The sequence below is a fragment of the Festucalex cinctus genome, chromosome 2 (assembly GCF_051991245.1).
Source record: "Festucalex cinctus isolate MCC-2025b chromosome 2, RoL_Fcin_1.0, whole genome shotgun sequence".
NCBI classification, from domain to species: domain Eukaryota; kingdom Metazoa; phylum Chordata; class Actinopteri; order Syngnathiformes; family Syngnathidae; genus Festucalex; species Festucalex cinctus.
In genome coordinates this window covers 43,917,786-43,939,907 of record NC_135412.1, presented here as the reverse complement: position 1 = coordinate 43,939,907, position 22,122 = coordinate 43,917,786, and the positions used below count along the sequence as shown (strand labels likewise).

Genomic DNA, 22,122 nt, shown 5'->3' with positions numbered 1-22,122 from the left:
GAATGATGACAAACTCGTTTCGTTTTCTTGCCACGAGAGAATTCCACACCAGTGGTGATGTGGAATTCTCTCGCGGCTCCATGTACAACCGTGTAACTGATAGTTTGCAGTTTTAATTGTGCCTCGTAAGCATGTGTCTTCGCTGATGCCATTTTTCGTATTTGTTGGCCAAACCAATTTTGTTTTACACAGTGCAAATACCGGCAGTATTTTTGTTATCCATTCCTGCTTGGTCCCGCGGCCAGAGTACGGGTCGTCTCCGCGCATAGCGACCGCTGCACATCGACAAAAAGGTGGGGGTTCAAACGGCATAGACAAAATAAACTGCAGGACACAGGAGGTCACACTGCAGTCTGATGTTTTATTTGATCTCTCTTTGTATTCAGTTTCTCATTTCATCTCCACATTTTAGTAGGCTACATGCAGCCTCAACTTTATCCGGCCTTCTTCCTGCCTGTATGCGCACTCCAAATTCAATTGTCATACAAGGGGAATACAACCAACCAGGAACAAGCGTGAAACCCGCCCACCAATCAGAAACGTGCGATTGCAAGGCAAAATTTGCCCCGTTGCTTGGCTGGAAGAATAATGTTTCTGGCACTCGGCACACACAAAAGTCGCACTTTTTTTTTTTTTTCCTCCCCAATTCGAAGGAGCGGAGGAGTTGGATTTAGGAGCGACGGAGCACTGCTGCTGACCGAACATAACGGCAACGCTGATCTCACTTGGTCTTAACGTCCTTTGGATTGCCCTTTCTGTGAACTGGATTGGTGATTTACCAAATGACTGGCCTCATTTGTCTCATTTATAGGTGGGAATCGGCAAATCAGTAAGATGTTATGTCAGAGTCTTGGATGATAAGAAGAAGCCTTTCTCAGCCAGCTATTTCCAATTGATGAAACTGAAAGTTAAGGCATTTACTAAACTAGTCTCATTAATGTAAGTGTTTTATACTTTAAATGTGATGTTGTTAAAAATATCTTAACCTTAGTGGACATGTCTTAATGTTTCTTTTACAGACCAATAGCAGACTCCACAGAACACAACAACACTGCAGTTTACCTTGTAAAAGGTGTTTCTGTTGGCCAGACAACTTTGTATGCTGCCGTAGTCGATAAAAATGAGAACATGTTATCTGCCTATCAACAAATTGAGGTATTTTATTCATTAACGTTACTCAAGTTTTTATCACAACTGACTATTATCAGATACTAGAAAAACACTTAAGTTAACTGTTTCTTAATAGGTATCTCCATCATTCAAACTCATCCCCCAGAAAATGACTCTGTTGATTGGAGCAATGATGCAGGTGTGTTTGTTTGTGCAGTGCTGATACTTATGCTGGCAACAGGCAGCCTCATTTTCACTTGCCAGAAGAGTTCATTTGGTCCAGTCATCTTCCAAAATGGACCTTTGCCAGGCTTTCTATCGAAAACAACATTGTCCTTTCCAGCTCCTTTTTGATGGCACTGTTGTGCTCATTAAAAAGGACTGTTATCTCATCAGAATATTACATAATGTAAATATATACCCAAATGATCTACCACTTCAGAGAGTTTATGTAAAAAGCTTCATCTAATGAGTTTTGCCTCTAATTATGTCATTGTAAAATCAAGGGCCATAACTTTTCTGAATTACTTGGGCCCTACTGTTACTAAAATTACTTTTGTGAGAAACTAATTTTGTGTGTCAAAAATACCCGTTTCTAGATCACATCTGTGGGTGGCACTCAGCCTCTGTCCAACATTCTTTTTTCCATCTCCAATGAAGGCATCGCTTCTGTAAACCGCATCGGTCATGTCAAGGGTTTGGCCATTGGCAACGTCATTGTGACAGGACTTGTCCAAGCTGTCGATCCTGAAACTGGAATGCTGGTTATCATGTCAAAGGTAAATAATGTGATGGGGGGGATGGGATGCAGGTGAGTTTTGTTTGAACAGATGCAATTGCAAATGGCTATTCTTCTGTGTCTTTAGCACCAAATAGAAGTTGAGGTTGTGCATTTGACTGCCATTCGAATTAGTGCACCCAATACACGAATAATGACGGGAATGCAGGTACAGCCTTGTTTGTGAATGTACATTTTAAGAATGACTGTTTCCAGTGGGAACAAATGTTTTAGAAAATGGTTGGCATTGTTGCTTGTTGTAGCATCTTTCCTTCTGTAGATGCCTGTATATGTGATGGGTTTGTCCAATAGTCAAACACCCTTCATGTTTGGCAATGCTCTGCCAAGTCTTACCTTCCACTGGTCCACTACCAAAAGGGACATCCTGGATGTCGAGTCGAAACACACTATGGTATGCTTCTCTCTAATACTTAATATGCATATATTTATGGTTCCTTTTATTAGGCTGACTTGCGCAATGCTGTTTCTGCATGTACTGTTGTACCTGTTTCGCTGTTATTCACTATCCACTTTTGACTTGATTTGCCTTACTAAACTCTCAGGCTAATGTGGAGCTTAACGCGGAGCACAATTTCGGCATGAGTGTCACTGGTCGGGCAAGAGGGCGGACTGGGCTCCAAGTTGTCCTCACAGTTGTCGACCCTGTTGTTGGTCAACTTGCTGGTAATCTTTCAGAGCTCATGGACGAGATCCAAATCCAGGTACAACTCTAAAAGAGGACTTATCTATATTTGACTACAATGTGAGCTAATTATCACAGTGAACCAACCCCATTCAAATGTCAAAAGCTGCAGAACAGTCAAGTTATTGATCTTTGGAATATGTGGAGTTGTCATCTTTGTGAAGTGATAAGACTACACATGAAGGCAGGGGAGTGTAGGACCCTTTGGAGGGGCAGGTGCTGCCTGAACTGTCCTCTCACTTAGGGTTCAAACCCATGTCACCGCCAAGCCGCCATGCGTGGAGGGGGATTGCTGCTGAAAGTAGTTGAATAAAGCAGGAAATTGATAGAGGGTATGTGTATGTACGTTAGGGGTGCAACATATATATATATATATATATATATATATATATATATATATATATATATATATATATATATATATATATATATATATATATATATATATATATATATATATATATATATATATACATGCACAACACTGCTTGTGTTGCAAACATTGTACAGACATTGATAAATATATCAGACCTTTTGATCGGCTAAAATATACATCCCTAAATAAAACTATTTGTGACATGTTATATTTAACTTCGACTCAGAATTTTCTTGCGGGGGAAAAATATATATATATATATCGGGATATATATATATCGTATATCAATATTAAGCCAAAATATATCGGGATATGAGTTTTGGTTCATATCGCCCAGCCCTAAGTCTGGATGTCTCCCTGCTAGCAAATTATAGACCAATCGCAAACCTTCCCCTCGTAACTAAAATAGTTGAAAAAGTGTTTTTTAATCAACTCAGCAATTTCTTGAGCTTAAACGGACTTTTGGATAAATTCCAGTCAGGTTTCCGACCTCATCAGAGTACAGAAACAGCTCTGATTAAAGTACTGAATGATATAAGATTGAGCAGGAAAGGTATCGGTGCTCGTCTTGTTGGACTTCAGTGCAGCATTTGACACGATTGATCATAATATCCTGTTGGATAGGCTGGAAACTTGGGTGGGGTTAATTCGTCCAGTCCTTAAATGGTTCAGGTCCTATTTGGAGGAAAGGAGTTACTTTGTGACCATTGGAAATTTTGAATCTGATCGAAAGGCCATGACATGTGGGGTCCCTCAAGGGTCAGTCCTTGGACTCCTGTTGTTCAGTCTGTATATGTTACCTTTGGGTCAAATGCTTCAGAACGCCGATGTTGACTATCATAGTTATGCAAATGACACACAACTGTATTTATCAATGTCCCCAAATGAGAACAGTTCTATTAACGTATTGTATCATTCTCTAGAGCAAATTAACAACTGGATGAACCAAAATTTCCTTCAACTGAACGAAAATAAAACGGAGCTCATTGTTTTCGGCAATAAAGAAAAGAGGATTGCTGTTAAAAAACAGCTTGAGTCACTGTCTTTAGAAACTAAAGACCAAGTTCGAAATCTTGGGGTACTAATAGACTCAGACCTGACCTTCAGTAATCATATTAAATTCATCACTAAAACAGCCTTTTACCAGCTGAAAAACATATCCAGACTGAAGGACTGCATTCTTCAAGCAGACCAAGAGAAGCTTATCCATGCCTTTATCTCCAGCAGACTAGATTACTGTAACGGTCTTCTGACTGGACTCTCTCAAAAGAACATGAGACAATTGCAGCTCATTCAGAACGCTGCAGCTCGAGTTTTGACCAAAACAAAGAGATCAGAACATATTACTCCAGTACTTAAGGATTTACACTGGCTCCCAGTCAGCTGTAGAATCGATTTTAAAGTTCTGCTACTCGTCTATAAATCACTAAATGGTTTGAATCTTGAATATATCCAAGAAATGCGGATTGATTACAAACCCAGCAGGGTTTTGAGATCTACAGACTTGGGCCAACTAGTGGAACCCAGAGTTCAAAGCAAACATGGTGAAGCTGCATTTAGCTATTATGCTGCACATAGATGGAATAGGCTACCAACAGAAGTGAAGTCAGCCCCGAGTGTAAATGCTTTCAAGTCCAGGTTAAAAACGTTGCTTTTTTCTTATACCTTTAATTAGGGACTTTTAAACAGCTTTAATTAATTCTTTTTTGTTTTGTTTTGTTTCCATTTTTATTATTATTTTCAACTCTCTTATGCTAAATGTTTTAAAGTTTGTTGAATATTGTTTTAAGATTGTTAGTTTGTAACCTATTTTCATTTATTTTTCTTCCTCTGAATGTTAACTACTGTTTCTTGATGCTTATGTGTTGTCTTTCCTTGTGTAAAGCACATTGAGTTGCCTTGTGTATGAAATGTGCTATACAAATAAACTTGCCTTTCCTTGCCTTACATGATCTATCAAATGTTTTGCTTGAGTTTTCTGTATTCTATGACCTTGGCTTTTGTTTACTGTGAGTGAGACTAACGGAGCGACCAACTTACTGACCGACCGCAGCTGTAGCAGCGAGCGACCTGGCTTCAAATGTCAAATGTCAAATGCGTTTCGTAGTATGACATCATCCAAGGATATCGAAATAATAATAATTTGTTGTATTTAAATTACGTTGCTTAATTTTTGTTTTGAAAGGCAACGCAAAACTTTCACAAACCAAATGAGAAATATATTAAATAAATAAATACATAAATAAATGGACAAAGGGGCACTTTGGGCATAAGTGCCAAAAGGGCCTCATGTGCCCCGGCACCCGTTACCCCCCCATGCATCCATGTGTGTCAGATTTGGATTTGTCACATGTGCCCTAATAGTGGTGGTGTCACATTTTTCTTTGATCTAGGTCTATGAAAAAACAATTTCCGTGCTTAATCCCAAAGTCGAGGCTGGCGAAATACTCATGACTCCACACTCCGTCCTCAAACTCCAGACAAACTGGTGAGCTCAACTTACAGGTTTTTCTTGTTCCTCAATTAAATACTGAGAGGAACTTAACTGTAACTTTATTTGTGTTGATGTGTACTAGGGATGGTGTGGGTGCACTATCATACCAGATGCTGAAGGAATCTGACCAGGTTACTGTCGCACAAGTTGATGATAAGGGATTCCTCCTTTCTGGCGCACTCTTTGGCATTTCATCACTGCTAATTACTTCACAAGAGTCCTTTGGTGTCAGTCAAACTCTCATCATTACAGTAAAGGTCAGTTTAATAGGCTTCATTTAATTCCAGTGCATGTTGTCATCAAATATCCTGTCAATCTGCTTTTATTTAAAAATTTTAAAAAAATTTAAAAGTAGCATATGACTGGTAGATATGGAAAATTGCATTAAGATGATTAAAAAAAAGTTCTTTAGCAAAATGTAGAAGAGATTTTAATTCCATCTATGGAAGAATGTTTGGTTATTGTCTGGATTTTTGCTTCAGAGGAGACATTCATGTTTTTCTATCCTGTAATTATAAGCACCTTCTTTTTAAGTTAGCTTTTATTTTGGCCGAAACTGAAAAACAAAAATGAGGAACCAAAAACCGAACCCAGAAAGAATTTATAATCACTTAAAAAAAAAAAAAAAGGACCTTTTTCTTCAATTTATCAAATATAAGTGCAAGCATTCTGGTTCCTTCCGAGCGATGTCTTCCCTATTTTAATGTACTTTTATTCTCAGAGGCCCCTTCTCTTGGCGGACGTATGCAATAACATTACCGGTAATGTAATCATTTCTGGTTTTGTGTTTGTGTGGCTTTATCTCTCGACATGCTCTTAAGACAAGACTCCAGCAAAATATGAATGAAAAGTGTATTGTAGCTGTAACAACTATGGCCTATGGCCCAGGCCACCCTCTAATTTTTTTCGAGCTTGCTTCTTCTAAGGCAAACTCTCTGCAGTCGCATAAACATTCCACAGCTCAGACAGGATCTAAGCTTGGATAGCTCTGCAGGTGGTCACACAACCACCAACAAAGCTCTTTTGAAGCCGCTGACCAGGTGACAAAGGAATTTATGCGTCTGCCGAAGGAGGTTTATTCAAGCCGACTTCCCGGAGCCCGAGAAAACGCCCTCAATGAATTAGAATATACAAACGACTGATCAAAGGAATGTTTATGACCTTTCTTATCAACCAGGGGGGACTATCAGGCGTCGCCCCTCCAGGGGGCACTCCTGGAACGTCTAGATGGACCAACAGCACCGTCAAGTGGTGAAACTTGGAACTATCCTTAGTGACAATTCATACAAGTAACCGCATTTTACACATTTATACCATGATAATTCTTGACAGACAACTGAACTACGAATGATTCATGTTATGTCTTTGTGTGTATGAACGTCCTATTTCATTTGTACTCCATAAGGAATGAAAGGTAATCAATATCTTTCAGTTCAGTCAGATTAGGCTCAAGAACGACCTCACAAATTAGTTTACAATGCATTAATTACGATGTGTGCTAAACGGGTTGTGTGGGAAAACTGATTTGCCAGACTGACCAAATTTAATGCCAAATTATTAATCCCTTTAATAATTTGCTCTTTTTTAAAAGTCTGCGTGAGAGAACAGAAGAATTTGCCACCACCTCCTGAAGCCCCGCCCATAGACTTTAAAAAGACTAGGGGAACCCCCCTCTCGCTCTCTTCCCCCGATGCCTCTTCACGATCGCTCTCTCTCCCGCTTCTTTTACTGAAACATCCTCAGGCCAACTACCTGCAAGTTTCCCAGCCTGCTCCAACTCTTTGTTCCTGGCAGCAACCATTGCCACGAGAGCAGAGCTCCACGCCACACCAAAGCAGGTGCAAACTGCAACGCTGACCCCAAAGAGACTCTTTTACTCCCCTTTTCTCTTTTTTTTAAAAATTTTTCTTCACCATCGGTGACTGCCCGCCAGCAACGAACTCCGCGGCCCCGGGGTACACTTGCAACGTACCGCCGGACTCAAGGTTGTGCACCTAAGCCGCACCACATCTCACCTGCTATTCGGTGGCGCCCCGCCGCTGTGCAAGCGCACCTCCAACAGCGGGCCTTCGCCCGTACGCCGGCACGCCGCGAACCGAGCTCCAACACCTGGAGTCGGACAGCTCGCCGACCAATCAAGGGACGAGCCGCGCAACTACGTCAGCCCCCGAGCGGCTCCCTTGCTCACCTGTGGAATAGCCCCTTTTTGATTTTTCTTGCCTTTTTTTGAACGAACAGTGACTATTTTTCCCCCTTTTCCAAAGACCTCCCGTTTCTGCTCGTTCTACGCAGTATCCAACTCGTAAGTGCACATTTGATTTTCTCCAATTCGGCATACCGCTGTGTGCAACTTACATTTGAAACATATCACAGACCTGGCAAGTTAAATTTCTCTTTTTCCTGTTTCCTTATTCGTTCGCATTCTTTCCCTATTTTGATTAGCTTTATTTGATTTCTTTTCTTCTGACGGTAGGATAGTTAGATAGCAGTGTTTTGATTCAGTAGTGTAGCAATCGTGAATAAATGCATGTTTTATTAGGGCCCGAGCAGTGACCGCTGCGAGGTCCCTCTTGTTTTTGTAAGAATTATTATTAGGGCCCGAGCAGCGACCGCTGCGAGGTCCCTCTTGTTTTTCTAAGAATTCTTCTTCTTCTTCTTTTTCTCCGTAAACGATCACATTTTTGAGGACCTAAACATTTACGAAAACTCACCGAACTTTGCAATCTCTTCGGGCCCGACGAAAAATTTGATATTATGAAGTTGTCATAACAACGCGACTCTATAGCGCCACCTAGCGTAGAAAAATAAAAACCAATCCCGGCCCGTTTGACCGAGAGATACGAAAATTGGCAGGCACGTGTAGCACCCCGAGACGCACAAAAAAGTCAATGGAAGCCATTTCCTAAAATGTACAGGGAGTGAGCTATGAATTTTTGAATGTCCAATTTTGGCCCATTTTGGCACATTCACTGTGGTCATGCTTTTTCCCCCTTTGCAAACATTTTTCATCCAATTGACTTCAAACTTGCCATGTATCATCTCAAGACCTGAGACAACAACTGGGCAAAAAATCTTGACTTTTCGAAATACTATATGACGGGGGCGGGGCATCAAATATTGCCTTTAAAATTTCATTTGTCCAGAAAGAGCAAATGCTTAATAACTCCCATGTACAAGCTCCAAAAAATCTCAAACTTCTCATGCAACTTAATAGTCACGGCCTGAAAACATCTATATGATAAAATTCAGTTATACATATAGCGCCACCTAGTGGTTACAATAAATGTCATACTTTACGTTTTTAGCTACTGTGCTGAGCTTGTTGAAGGGATCCATTTGAAAATTGGTCAGAAAAGGCTTAAGATGTTGATCATGCCCCACACCGAATATTGTAACTTTTCGCCAAAGGGCGTGGCCGCTACGGTGACGCAAAGTCTGAAGATTTTTCATGAAAATAAAAGCTGCATTAACTTGACCGAGATGATCCTATCTTCTCAAAATTTCACACATTTGATGAGAGTCCAGCCCTAAAGACATCTACTGACTTATATTTCATCTAACTGATAGCGCCACCTAGTGGCAATTTTTTTTATTACGAATTTTCTTCTACGTTTTTCTCCAAACACGTTAACTGGACCTACCTCATATTTGCTCAGATGAGGGTTTCGGCCTTCATGATGTCACAACACGAAGTTTGTGAGTTTTCGCGAATTGCTGTGGGTGTGGCTAAGCGCTGTTCGCCAAGAAAACAACGCCAGTTTTGAGGGTCTAAACATGCACAGAAACTCATGAAACTTGGCACACACATCTGGCCTGGTAAAATGAGCAATATTTTATTGTTGATTGTGCTATTTTTACAAAAATGACTCAATAGCGCCCCCTAGAAGTTTTTAACGAAGCAGCCCCGGTTGTACGTTTAAGCAAGAATGACGAATATTTTTAGGTGTATGAGGGAGCCCAAGACCTACAAAAAAGTCTCTTGGACCCATGTGCTAAAATGAACAGGAAGTGAGCTACGAATTTTTGAATGTCCCATTTTTGACAATTTTTGCACATTCACAGGGGGCAGACTTTTGCCCACTTCTCCTACACGTTTCATCTGACTGAGTTAAGACTTGACCTGGACCATGTCAAGACCTGAGCCAACGACAGGGGGAAAAATCTTGACCTTTCGAAATACTATATGATGAAGGCGGGACATCAAAATTTGTGTTTCGCACTGAAAAAGGATATGCTTAATAACTCCCCGGTACATGCTCCAAAAAATCCCAAACTTGACATGTATGTTTATCGTCAAGGCCTGAAGCTATCTCTATGACAACATTCAGTTATATATGCAGCGCCACCTAGCCCTTGAGGCTTATTAAAAAAAAAATACCCCACATACGGTATTTTGTACAAAAAATGTAAACTCATTCTAAGTGTGATAACTAAGTCATTTATGAATATTCTTTTAGTTTCCACCACTCAAAATGTTCACTGGCATCAGACTTATCCAAACATATATATATTTTTATTTATTTTTGATCGCCTCTGTGGACATTAAAAGCAATATCGTGAATGAAGGATATGCTTAATAACTCCACGGTACATGCTCCAAAAAAAATCCCACACTTGACATGTATGCTTATAATCAAGGCCTGAAGGTATCTCGATGACAACATTCAGTTATAAATACAGCGCCACCTAGCCCTTGAGGCTTATATAAAAAAAAAAACCACATACGGTATTTTGTACAAAAAAATGTAAACTCATTCTAAGTGTGATGACTAAGTCATTTCTGAATATTCTTTTAGTTTCCACCACTCAAATTGTTCACTGGCTTCACACCGATCCAAACGTATGTACGTTTCCATTTTGTTTTATTCATTTTTGATTGCCCCTTTGGACAATAAAAGTAACATTGTGCATTGAGTACAACGAGCGATGATGTATATATACACTTTTACAAAAAATACCAATCAGGGCAACTCATTGCCTAAAAATAAAAAAGGACGCTGATTTTTGCAGGTCTTAACAATCACCAAAACCCGTTGAGCTTGACACACACTGGCAAAAAAAATATTCTACATGTAAACGTTTATTATGCCATTTTCAAAGAAATTTTGCTTCCAATATGCCAGTACCCCAACGTGCCAGTACCCTAACGTGCAAGTACCCCAACGTGCAAGGACTCCAACGTGGCCCGGGCTGCGAGGGCCCTTTATAGCTGCTCGCAGCTCTAGTTATTATTCTTCTTCTTCTTTATTCTCCGCAAACAATCGCAATTTTGGGTACCTAAATATTCACGAAAACTCACCAAACTTTGCACACTCCTCAGGTCCGGCGAAAAATTTGATATTATGAAGTCGTTATAACAACGCGACTCTATAGCGCCCCCTAGCATAGAAAAATAAAAACCAAGCCCGGCACGTTTGAGCTAGAGCAACACAAATTGGCAGGCACGTGTAGCACCCCGAGACGCACAAAAAAGTCTATTGGGACCATGTAGCTAAAATGTACAGGAAGTGAGCTATGAATTTTTTTATGTCCAATTTTGGCCTATTTTGGCACATTCACTGTGGTCATGCTTTTTCCCCCTTTGCAAACATTTTTCATCCAATTGACTTCAAACTTGGCATTTATCATCTCAAGACCTGAGAGAAAAACTGGGCAAAACATCTTGCCTTTTTGAAATACTATATGACGGGGGCGGGGCATCAAATATTGCCTTTAAAATTTCATTTGTCCAGAAAGAGCAAATGCTTAATAACTCCCATATTCAAGCTCCAAAAAATCTCAAACTTCTCAGGCAACGTTATAGTCACGGCCTGAAAACATCTATATGATAAAATTCAGTTATACATATAGCGCCACCTAGTGGTTACAATAAATGTCATACTTTACGTTTTTAGCTACTGTGCTGAGCTTGTTGAAGGGATCCATTTGAAAACTGGTCAGAAAAGGCTTAAGATGTTGATCATGCCCCACACCGAATATTGTAACTTTTCGCCAAAGGGCGTGGCCGCTACGGTGACGCAAAGTCTGAAGATTTTTCGTGAAAATAAAAGCTGCATTAACTTGACCGAGATGATCCTATCTTCTCAAAATTTCACACATTTGATGAGAGTCCAGCCCTAAAGACATCTACTGACTTATATTTCATCTAACTGATAGCGCCACCTAGTGGCAATTTTTTTTATTATGAATTTTCTTCTATGTTTTTCTCCAAACACGTTAACTGGACCTACCTCATATTTGCTCAGATGAGGGTTTCGGCCTTCATGATGTCACAACACGAAGTTTGTGAGTTTTCGCGAATTGCTGTGGGTGTGGCTAAGCGCTGTTCGCCAAGAAAACAACGCCAGTTTTGAGGGTCTGAACATGCACAGAAACTCATGAAACTTGGCACACACATCTGGCCTGGTAAAATGAGCAATATTTTATTGTTGATTGTGCTATTTTTACAAAAATGACTCAATAGCGCCCCCTAGAAGTTTTTAACGAAGCAGCCCCGGTTGTACGTTTAAGCAAGAACGACGAATATTTTTAGGTGTATGAGGGAGCCCAAGACCTACAAAAAAGTCTCTTGGACCCATATGCTAAAATGAACAGGAAGTGAGCTACGAATTTTTGAATGTCCCATTTTTGACAATTTTTGCACATTCACAGGGCGCAGACTTTTGCCCACTTCTCCTACACGTTTCATCTGACTGAGTTAAGACTTGACCTGGACCATGTCAAGACCTGAGCCAACGACAGGGGGAAAAATCTTGACCCTTCGAAATACTATATGATGAAGGCGGGGCATCAAAATTTGTGTTTCGCACTGAAAAAGGATATGCTTAATAACTCCCCGGTACATGCTCCAAAAAATCCCAAACTTGACATGTATGTTTATCGTCAAGGCCTGAAGCTATCTCTATGACAACATTCAGTTATATATGCAGCGCCACCTAGCCCTTGAGGCATAAAAAAAAAATACCCCACATACGGTATTTTGTACAAAAAATGTAAACTCATTCTAAGTGTGATAACTAAGTCATTTATGAATATTCTTTTAGTTTCCACCACTCAAAATGTTCACTGGCATCAGACTTATCCAAACATATATATATTTTTATTTATTTTTGATAGCCTCTGTGGACATTAAAAGCAATATCGTGAATGAAGGATATGCTTAATAACTCCACGGTACATGCTCCAAAAAAAATCCCACACTTTACATGTATGCTTATAATCAAGGCCTGAAGGTATCTCGATGACAACATTCAGTTATAAATACAGCGCCACCTAGCCCTTGAGGCTTATATAAAAAAAAAAACCCACATACGGTATTTTGTACAAAAAAATGTAAACTCATTCTAAGTGTGATGACTAAGTCATTTCTGAATATTCTTTTAGTTTCCACCACTCAAATTGTTCACTGGCTTCACACCGATCCAAACGTATGTACGTTTCCATTTTGTTTTATTCATTTTTGATTGCCCCTTTGGACAATAAAAGTAACATTGTGCAATGAGTACAACGAGCGATGATGTATATATACACTTTTACAAAAAATACCAATCAGGGCAACTCATTGCCTAAAAATAAAAAAGGACGCTGATTTTTGCAGGTCTTAACAATCACCAAAACCCGTTGAGCTTGACACACACTGGCAAAAAAATATTCTACATGTAAACGTTTATTATGCCATTTTCAAAGAAATTTTGCTTCCAATATGCCAGTACCCCAACGTGCCAGTACCCTAACGTGCAAGTACCCCAACGTGCAAGGACTCCAACGTGGCCCGGGCTGCGAGGGCCCTTTATAGCTGCTCGCAGCTCTAGTTATTCTTCTTCTTCTTCTTCTTCTTCTTCTTCTTCTTTATTCTCCGCAAACAATCGCGATTTTGGGTACCTAAATATTCACGAAAACTCACCGAACTTTGCACACTCCTCAGGTCCGGCGAAAAATTTGATATTATGAAGTCGTTATAACAACGCGACTCTATAGCGCCCCCTAGCATAGAAAAATAAAAACCAAGCCCGGCACGTTTGAGCTAGAGCAACGAAAATTGGTAGGCACGTGTAGCACCCCGAGACGCACAAAAAAGTCTATTGGGACCATGTAGCTAAAATGTACAGGAAGTGAGCTATGAATTTTTTAATGTCCAATTTTGGCCTATTTTGGCACATTCAATGTGGTCATGCTTTTTCCCCCTATGCAAACATTTTTCATCCCATTGACTTCAAACTTGGCATTTATCATCTCAAGACCTAAGAGAACAGCTGGGCAAAAAGTCTTGCCTTTTCGAAATACTATATGACGGGGGCGGGGCATCAAATATTGCCTTTAAAATTTCATTTGTCCAGAAAGAGCAAATGCTGAATAACTCCCATGTACAAGCTCCAAAAAATCTCAAACTTCTCAGGCAACGTAATAGTCACGGCCTGAAAACATCTATATGACAAAATTCAGTTATACATATAGCGCCACCTAGTGGTTACAATAAATGTCATACTTTACGTCTTTAGCTACTGTGCTGAGCTCGTTGAAGGGATCCAGTTGAAAATTGGTCAGAAAAGCCTTAAGATGTTGATGATGCCCCACACCGAATATTGTAACTTTTCGCCAAAGGGCGTGGCCGCTACGGTGACGCAAAGTCTGAAGATTTTTCGTGACAATAAAAGCTGCATTAACTTGACCGAGATGATCCTATCTTCTCAAAATTTCACACATTTGATGAGAGTCCAGCTCTAAAGACATCTACTAACTTACATTTCATCTAACTGATAGCGCCACCTAGTGGCAATTTTTTTTCTTACGAATTTTCTTCTACGTTTTTCTCCAAACACGTTAACTGGACCTACCTCATATTTGCTCAGATGAGGGTTTCGGCCTTCATGATGTCACAACACGAAGTTTGTGAGTTTTTGCGAATTGCTATGGGCGTGGCTAAGCGCTGTTCTCCAAGAAAACAACGCCAGTTTTGAGGGTCTAAACATGCACAGAAACTCCTGAAACTTGGTACACACATCTGGCCTGGTAAAATGAGCAATATTTTATTGTTGATTGTGCTATTTTTACAAAAATGACTCAATAGCGCCCCCTCGAAATTTTTAACGAAGCAGCCCCGGTTGTACGTTTAAGCAAGAACGACGAATATTTTTAGGTGTATGAGGGAGCCCAAGACCTACAAAAAAGTCTCTTGTACCCATATGCTAAAATGAACAGGAAGTGAGCTACGAATTTTTGAATGTCCCATTTTTGACGATTTTTGCACATTCACAGGGGGCAGACTTTTGCCCACTTCTCCTACACGTTTCATCCGACTGAGTTAAGACTTGGCCTGGACCATGTCAAGACCTGAGCCAACGACAGGGGGAAACATTTTTACTTTTCGAAATACTATATGATGAGGGCGGGGCATCAAAATTTGTGTTTCGCAATGAAAAAGGATATGCTTGATAACTCCCTGGTACATACTCCAAAAAATCCCAAACTTGACATGTATGTTTATCGTCAAGGCCTGAAGTTATCTCTATGACAACATTCAGTTATATATGCAGCGCCACCTAGCCCTTGAGGCATGAAAAAAAAATACCCCACATACGGTATTTTGTACAAAAAATGTAAACTCATTCTAAGTGTGATAACTAAGTCATTAGGGCCCGAGCAGCGACCGCTGCGAGGTCCCTATTGTTTTTGTAAAAATTATTAGGGCCCGAGCAGCGACCGCTGCGAGGTCCCTATTGTTTTTGTAAAAATTATTATTATTATTATTATTATTATTCTTCTTCTTCTTCTTTATTCTCCGCAAACAATCGCGATTTTGGGTACCTAAACATTCACGAAAACTCACCGAACTTTGCACACTCCTCAGGCCCGGCGAAAAATTTGATATTATTAAGTTGTCATAAAAATGCGACTCGATAGCGCCCCCTAGCGTAGAAAAATAAAAACCAAGCCCGGCACGTTTGAGCGAGAGCAACAAAAATTGGCAGGCACGTGTAGCACCCCGAGACGCACAAAAAAGTCTATTGGGACCATGTAGCTAAAATGTACAGGAAGTGAGCTATGAATTTTTTAATGTCCAATTTTGGCCTATTTTGGCACATTCACTGTGGTCATGCTTTTTCCCCCTTTGCAAACATTTTTCATCCAATTGACTTCAAACTTGGCATTTATCATCTCAAGACCTGAGAGAACAACTGGGCAAAACATCTTGCCTTTTTGAAATACTATATGACGGGGGCGGGGCATCAAATATTGCCTTTAAAATTTCATTTGTCCAGAAAGAGCAAATGCTTAATAACTCCCATGTTCAAGCTCCAAAAAATCTCAAACTTCTCAGGCAACGTAATAGTCACGGCCTGAAAACATCTATATGATAAAATTCAGTTATACATATAGCGCCACCTAGTGGTTACAATAAATGTCATACTTTACGTTTTTAGCTACTGTGCTGAGCTTGTTGAAGGGATCCATTTGAAAATTGGTCAGAAAAGCCTTAAGATGTTGATCATGCCCCACACCGAATATTGTAACTTTTCGCCAAAGGGCGTGGCCGCTACTGTGACGCAAAGTCTGAAGATTTTTCGTGAAAATAAAAGCTGCATTAACTTGACCGAGATGATCCTATCTTCTCAAAATTTCACACATTTGATGAGAGTCCAGCCCTAAAGACATCTACTGACTTATATTTCATCTAACTGATCGCGCCACCTAGTGGCAATTTTTTTTCTTACGAATTTTCTTCTACGTTTTTCTCCAAACACGTTAACTGGACCTACCTCATATTTGCTCAGATGAGGGTTTCGGCCTTCATGATGTCACAACACGAAGTTTGTGAGTTTTCGCGAATTGCTGTGGGTGTGGCTAAGCGCTGTTCGCCAAGAAAACAACGCCAGTTTTGAGGGTCTAAACATGCACAGAAACTCATGAAACTTGGCACACACATCTGGCCTGGTAAAATGAGCCATATTTTATTGTTGATTGTGCTATTTTTACAAAAATGACTCAATAGCGCCCCCTAGAAGTTTTTAACGAAGCAGCCCCGGTTGTACGTTTAAGCAAGAACGACGAATATTTTTAGATGTATGAGGGAGCCCAAGTCCTACAAAAAAGTCTCTTGGACCCATATGCTAAAATGAACAGGAAGTGAGCTACGAATTTTTGAATGTCCCATTTTTGACAATTTTTGCACATTCACAGGGGGCAGACTTTTGCCCACTTCTCCTACACGTTTCATCTGACTGAGTTAAGACTTGACCTGGACCATGTCAAGACCTGAGCCAACGACAGGGGGAAAAATCTTGACCTTTCGAAATACTATATGATGAAGGCGGGGCATCAAAATTTGTGTTTCGCACTGAAAAAGGATATGCTTAATAACTCCCTGGTACATGCTCCAAAAAATCCCAAACTTGACATGTATGTTTATCGTCAAGGCCTGAAGCTATCTCTATGACAACATTCAGTTATATATGCAGCGCCACCTAGCCCTTGAGGCATAAAAAAAAAATACCCCACATACGGTATTTTGTACAAAAAATGTAAACTCATTCTAAGTGTGATAACGAAGTCATTTATGAATATTCTTTTAGTTTCCACCACTCAAAATGTTCACTGGCATCAGACTTATCCAAACATATATATATTTTTATTTATTTTTGATAGCCTCTGTGGACATTAAAAGCAATATCGTGAATGAAGGATATGCTTAATAACTCCACGGTACATGCTCCAAAAAAAATCCCACACTTGACATGTATGCTTATAATCAAGGCCTGAAGGTATCTCGATGACAACATTCAGTTATAAATACAGCGCCACCTCGCCCTTGAGGCTTATATAAAAAAAAAACCCCACATACGGTATTTTGTACAAAAAAATGTAAACTCATTCTAAGTGTGATGACTAAGTCATTTATGAATATTCTTTTAGTTTCCACCACTCAAATTGTTCACTGGCTTCACACCGATCCAAACGTATGTACGTTTCCATTTTGTTTTATTCATTTTTGATTGCCCCTTTGGACAATAAAAGTAACATTGTGCAATGAGTACAACGAGCGATGATGTATATATACACTTTTACAAAAAATACCAATCAGGGCAACTCATTGCCTAAAAATAAAAAAGGACGCTGATTTTTGCAGGTCTTAACAATCACCAAAACCCGTTGAGCTTGACACACACTGGCAAAAAAAATATTCTACATGTAAACGTTTATTCTGCCATTTTCAAAGAAATTTTGCTTCCAATATGCCAGTACCCCAACGTGCCAGTACCCTAACGTGCAAGTACCCCAACGTGCAAGGACCCCAACGTGGCCTGGGCTGCGAGGGCCCTTTATAGCTGCTCGCAGCTCTAGTTAGGGCCCGAGCAGCTACCGCTGCGAGGTCCCTATTGTTTTTCGATCGGATTATTATTATTATTATTATTCTTCTTCTTCTTCTTCTTCTTCTCCGTAAACGATCTCGATTTTGGGTACCTAAACATTTACGAAAACTCACCAAACTTTGCACACTCCTCAGGCCCGGCGAAAAATTTGATATTATGAAGTCGTCATAACAACGCGACTCTGTAGCGCCCCCTAGCATAGAAAAATAAAAACCAAGCCCGGCATGTTTGAGCTAGAGCAACGAAAATTGGCAGGCACGTGTAGCACCCCGAGACGCACAAAAAAGTCTATTGGGACCATGTAGCTAAAATGTACAGGAAGTGAGCTATGAATTTTTTAATGTCCAATTTTGGCCTATTTTGGCACATTCACTGTGGTCATGCTTTTTCGCCCTTTGCAAACATTTTTCATCCAATTGACTTCAAACTTGGCATTTATCATCTCAAGACCTAAGAGAACAGCTGGGCAAAACATCTTGCCTTTTCGAAATACTATACGACGGGGGCGGAGCATCAAATATTGCCTTTAAAATTTCATTTGTCCAGAAAGAGCAAATGCTTAATAACTCCCATGTTCAAGCTCCAAAAAATCTCAAACTTCTCAGGCAACGTAATAGTCACAGCCTAAAAACATCTATATGACAAAATACAGTTATACATATAGCGCCACCTAGTGGTTACAATAAATGTCATACTTTACATTTTTAGCTACTGTGCTGAGCTTGTTGAAGGGATCCATTTGAAAATTGGTCAGAAAAGCCTTAAGATGTTGATCATGCCCCACACCGAATATTGTAACTTTTCGTCAAAGGGCGTGGCCGCTACGGTGACGCAAAATCTGAAGATTTTTCGTGAAAATAAAAGCTGCATTAACTTGACCGAGATGATCCTATCTTCTCAAAATTGTACACATTTGATGAGAGTCCAGCTCTAAAGACATCTACTAACTTACATTTCATCTAACTGATAGCGCCACCTAGTGGCAATTTTTTTTCTTACGAATTTTCTTCTACGTTTTTCTCCAAACACGTTAACTGGACCTACCTCATATTTGCTCAGAGGAGGGTTTCGGCCTTCATGATGTCACAACACGAAGTTTGTGAGTTTTCGCGAATTGCTGTAGGCGTGGCTAAGCGCTGTTCGCCAAGAAAACAACGCCAGTTTTGAGGGTCTAAACATGCACAGAAACTCCTGAAACTTGGCACACACATCTGGCCTGGTAAAATGAGCAATATTTTATTGTTGATTGTGCTATTTTTACAAAAATGACCCAATAGCGCCCCCTTGAAATTTTTAACGAAGCAGCCCCGGTTGTACGTTTAAGCAAGAACGCCGAATATTTTTAAGTGTATGAGGGAGCCCAAGACCTACAAAAAAGTCTCTTGTACCCATATGCTAAAATGAACAGGAAGTGAGCTACGAATTTTTGAATGTCCCATTTTTGACGATTTTTGCACATTCACAGGGGGCAGACTTTTGCCCACTTCTCCTACACGTTTCATCCGACTGAGTTAAGACTTGGCCTGGACCATGTCAAGACCTGAGCCAACGACAGGGGGAAAAATTTTGACTTTTCGAAATACTATATGATGAGGGCGGGGCATCAAAATTTGTGTTTCACAATGAAAAAGGATATGCTTGATAACTCCCCGGTACATGCTCCAAAAAATCCCAAACTTGACATGTATGTTTATCGTCAAGGCCTGAAGTTATCTCTATGACAACATTCAGTTATATATGCAGCGCCACCTAGCCCTTGAGGCATGAAAAAAAAATACCCCACATACGGTATTTTGTACAAAAAATGTACACTCATTCTAAGTGTGATAACTAAGTCATTTATGAATATTTTTTTAGTTTCCACCACTCAAAATGTTCACTGGCATCAGACTTATCCAAACATATATATATTTTTTATTTATTTTTGATAGCCTCTATGGACATTAAAAGCAATATCGTGAATGAAGGATATGCTTAATAACTCCACGGTACATGCTCCAAAAAAAAATCCCACACTTGACATGTATGCTTATAATCAAGGCCTGAAGGTATCTCTATGACAACATTCAGTTATAAATACAGCGCCACCTAGCCCTTGAGGCTTATATAAAAAAAAAAAAATACCCCACATACGGTATTTTGTACAAAAAATGTACACTCATTCTAAGTGTGATAACTAAGTCATTTATGAATATTCTTTTAGTTTCCACCACTCAAATTGTTCACTGGCTTCACACCGATCCAAACGTATGTACGTTTCCATTTTGTTTTATTCATTTTTGATTGCCCCTTTGGACAATAAAAGTAACATTGTGCAATGAGTACAACGAGCGATGATGTGTATATACACTTTTACAAAAAAATACCAATCAGGGCAACTCATTGCCTAAAAATAAAAAAGGACGCTGATTTTTGCAGGTCTTAACAATCACCAAAACCCGTTGAGCTTGACACACACACTGGCAAAAAAATATTCTACATGTAAACGTTTATTATGCCATTTTCAAAGAAATTTTGCTTCCAATATGCCAGTACCCCAATGTGCCAGTACCCCAACGTGCAAGTACCCCAACGTGGCCCGGGCTGCGAGGGCCCTTTATAGCTGCTCGCAGCTCTAGTTATTATTATTCTTCTTCTTCTTTATTCTCCGCAAACGATCGCGATTTTGGGTACCTAAACATTCACGAAAACTCACCGAACTTTGCACACTCCTCAGGCCCGGCGAAAAATTTGATATTATTAAGTCGTCATAACAATGCGACTCGATAGCGCCCCCTAGCGTAGAAAAATAAAAACCAAGCCCGGCACGTTTGAGCTAGAGCAACAAAAATTGGCAGGCACGTGTAGCACCCCGAGACGCACAAAAAAGTCTATTGGGACCATGTAGCTAAAATGTACAGGAAGTGAGCTATGAATTTTTTAATGTCCAATTTTGGCCTATTTTGGCACATTCACTGTGGTCATGCTTTTTCCCCCTTTGCAAACATTTTTCATCCAATTGACTTCAAACTTGGCATTTATCATCTCAAGACCTGAGAGAAAAACTGGGCAAAACATCTTGCCTTTTTGAAATACTATATGACGGGGGCGGGGCATCAAATATTGCCTTTAAAATTTCATTTGTCCAGAAAGAGCAAATGCTTAATAACTCCCATGTTCAAGCTCCAAAAAATCTCAAACTTCTCAGGCAACGTAATAGTCACGGCCTGAAAACATCTATATGATAAAATTCAGTTATACATATAGCGCCACCTAGTGGTTACAATAAATGTCATACTTTACGTTTTTAGCTACTGTTCTGAGCTTGTTGAAGGGATCCATTTGAAAATTGGTCAGAAAAGCCTTAAGATGTTGATCATGCCCCACACCGAATATTGTAACTTTTCGCCAAAGGGCGTGGCCGCTACGGTGACGCAAAGTCTGAAGATTTTTCGTGAAAATAAAAGCTGCATAAACTTGACTGAGATGATCCTATCTTCTCAAAATTTCACACATTTGATGAGAGTCCAGCCCTAAAGACATCTACTGACTTATATTTCATCTAACTGATAGCGCCACCTAGTGGCAATTTTTTTTCTTACGAATTTTCTTCTACGTTTTTCTCCAAACACGTTAACTGGACCTACCTCATAATTGCTCAGATGAGGGTTTCGGCCTTCATGATGTCACAACACGAAGTTTGTGAGTTTTCGCGAATTGCTGTAGGCGTGGCTAAGCGCTGTTCGCCAAGAAAACAACGCCAGTTTTGAGGGTCTAAACATGCACAGAAACTCCTGAAACTTGGCACACACATCTGGCCTGGTAAAATGAGCAATATTTTATTGTTGATTGTGCTATTTTTACAAAAATGACTCAATAGCGCCCCCTCGAAATATTTAACGAAGCAGCCCCGGTTGTACGTTTAAGCAAGAACGCCGAATATTTTTAGGTGTATGAGGGAGCCCAAGACCTACAAAAAAGTCTCTTGTACCCATATGCTAAAATGAACAGGAAGTGAGCTACGAATTTTTGAATGTCCCATTTTTGACGATTTTTGCACATTCACAGGGGGCAGACTTTTGCCCACTTCTCCTACACGTTTCATCCGACTGAGTTAAGACTTGGCCTGGACCATGTCAAGACCTGAGCCAACGACAGGGGGAAAAATTTTGACTTTTCGAAATACTATATGATGAGGGCGGGGCATCGAAATTTGTGTTTCGCAATGTAAAAGGATATGCTTGATAACTCCCCGGGACATGCTCCAAAAAATCCCAAACTTGACATGTATGTTTATCGTCAAGGCCTGAAGTT

At 40.0% G+C, this 22,122-nt stretch overlaps 1 protein-coding gene across 5 annotated transcripts in view; it reads left to right on the top strand.

Moving 5' to 3' along the window:
• The window catches only part of LOC144014874 (nuclear pore membrane glycoprotein 210-like), a 189,242-nt gene that overhangs the window by 110,566 nt on the left and 56,554 nt on the right, over nt 1-22,122 (top strand). For 4 of the 5 annotated variants that reach the window (XR_013282608.1, XM_077515189.1, XM_077515188.1 and 1 more), the window contains 9 exons: nt 812-939; nt 1,020-1,155; nt 1,247-1,309; nt 1,710-1,889; nt 1,977-2,057; nt 2,169-2,300; nt 2,452-2,610; nt 5,361-5,455; nt 5,544-5,718. Coding sequence is in view for 4 of the 5 variants with exons in the window: in XM_077515189.1 (XP_077371315.1) it covers nt 812-939; nt 1,020-1,155; nt 1,247-1,309; nt 1,710-1,889; nt 1,977-2,057; nt 2,169-2,300; nt 2,452-2,610; nt 5,361-5,455; nt 5,544-5,718 (1,149 nt within the window). In the remaining variant the exon portion in view is untranslated. The remainder of the gene's footprint in view (nt 1-811; nt 940-1,019; nt 1,156-1,246; nt 1,310-1,709; nt 1,890-1,976; nt 2,058-2,168; nt 2,301-2,451; nt 2,611-5,360; nt 5,456-5,543; nt 5,719-22,122) is intronic. The other variant, XM_077515191.1, reaches the window with a different exon arrangement.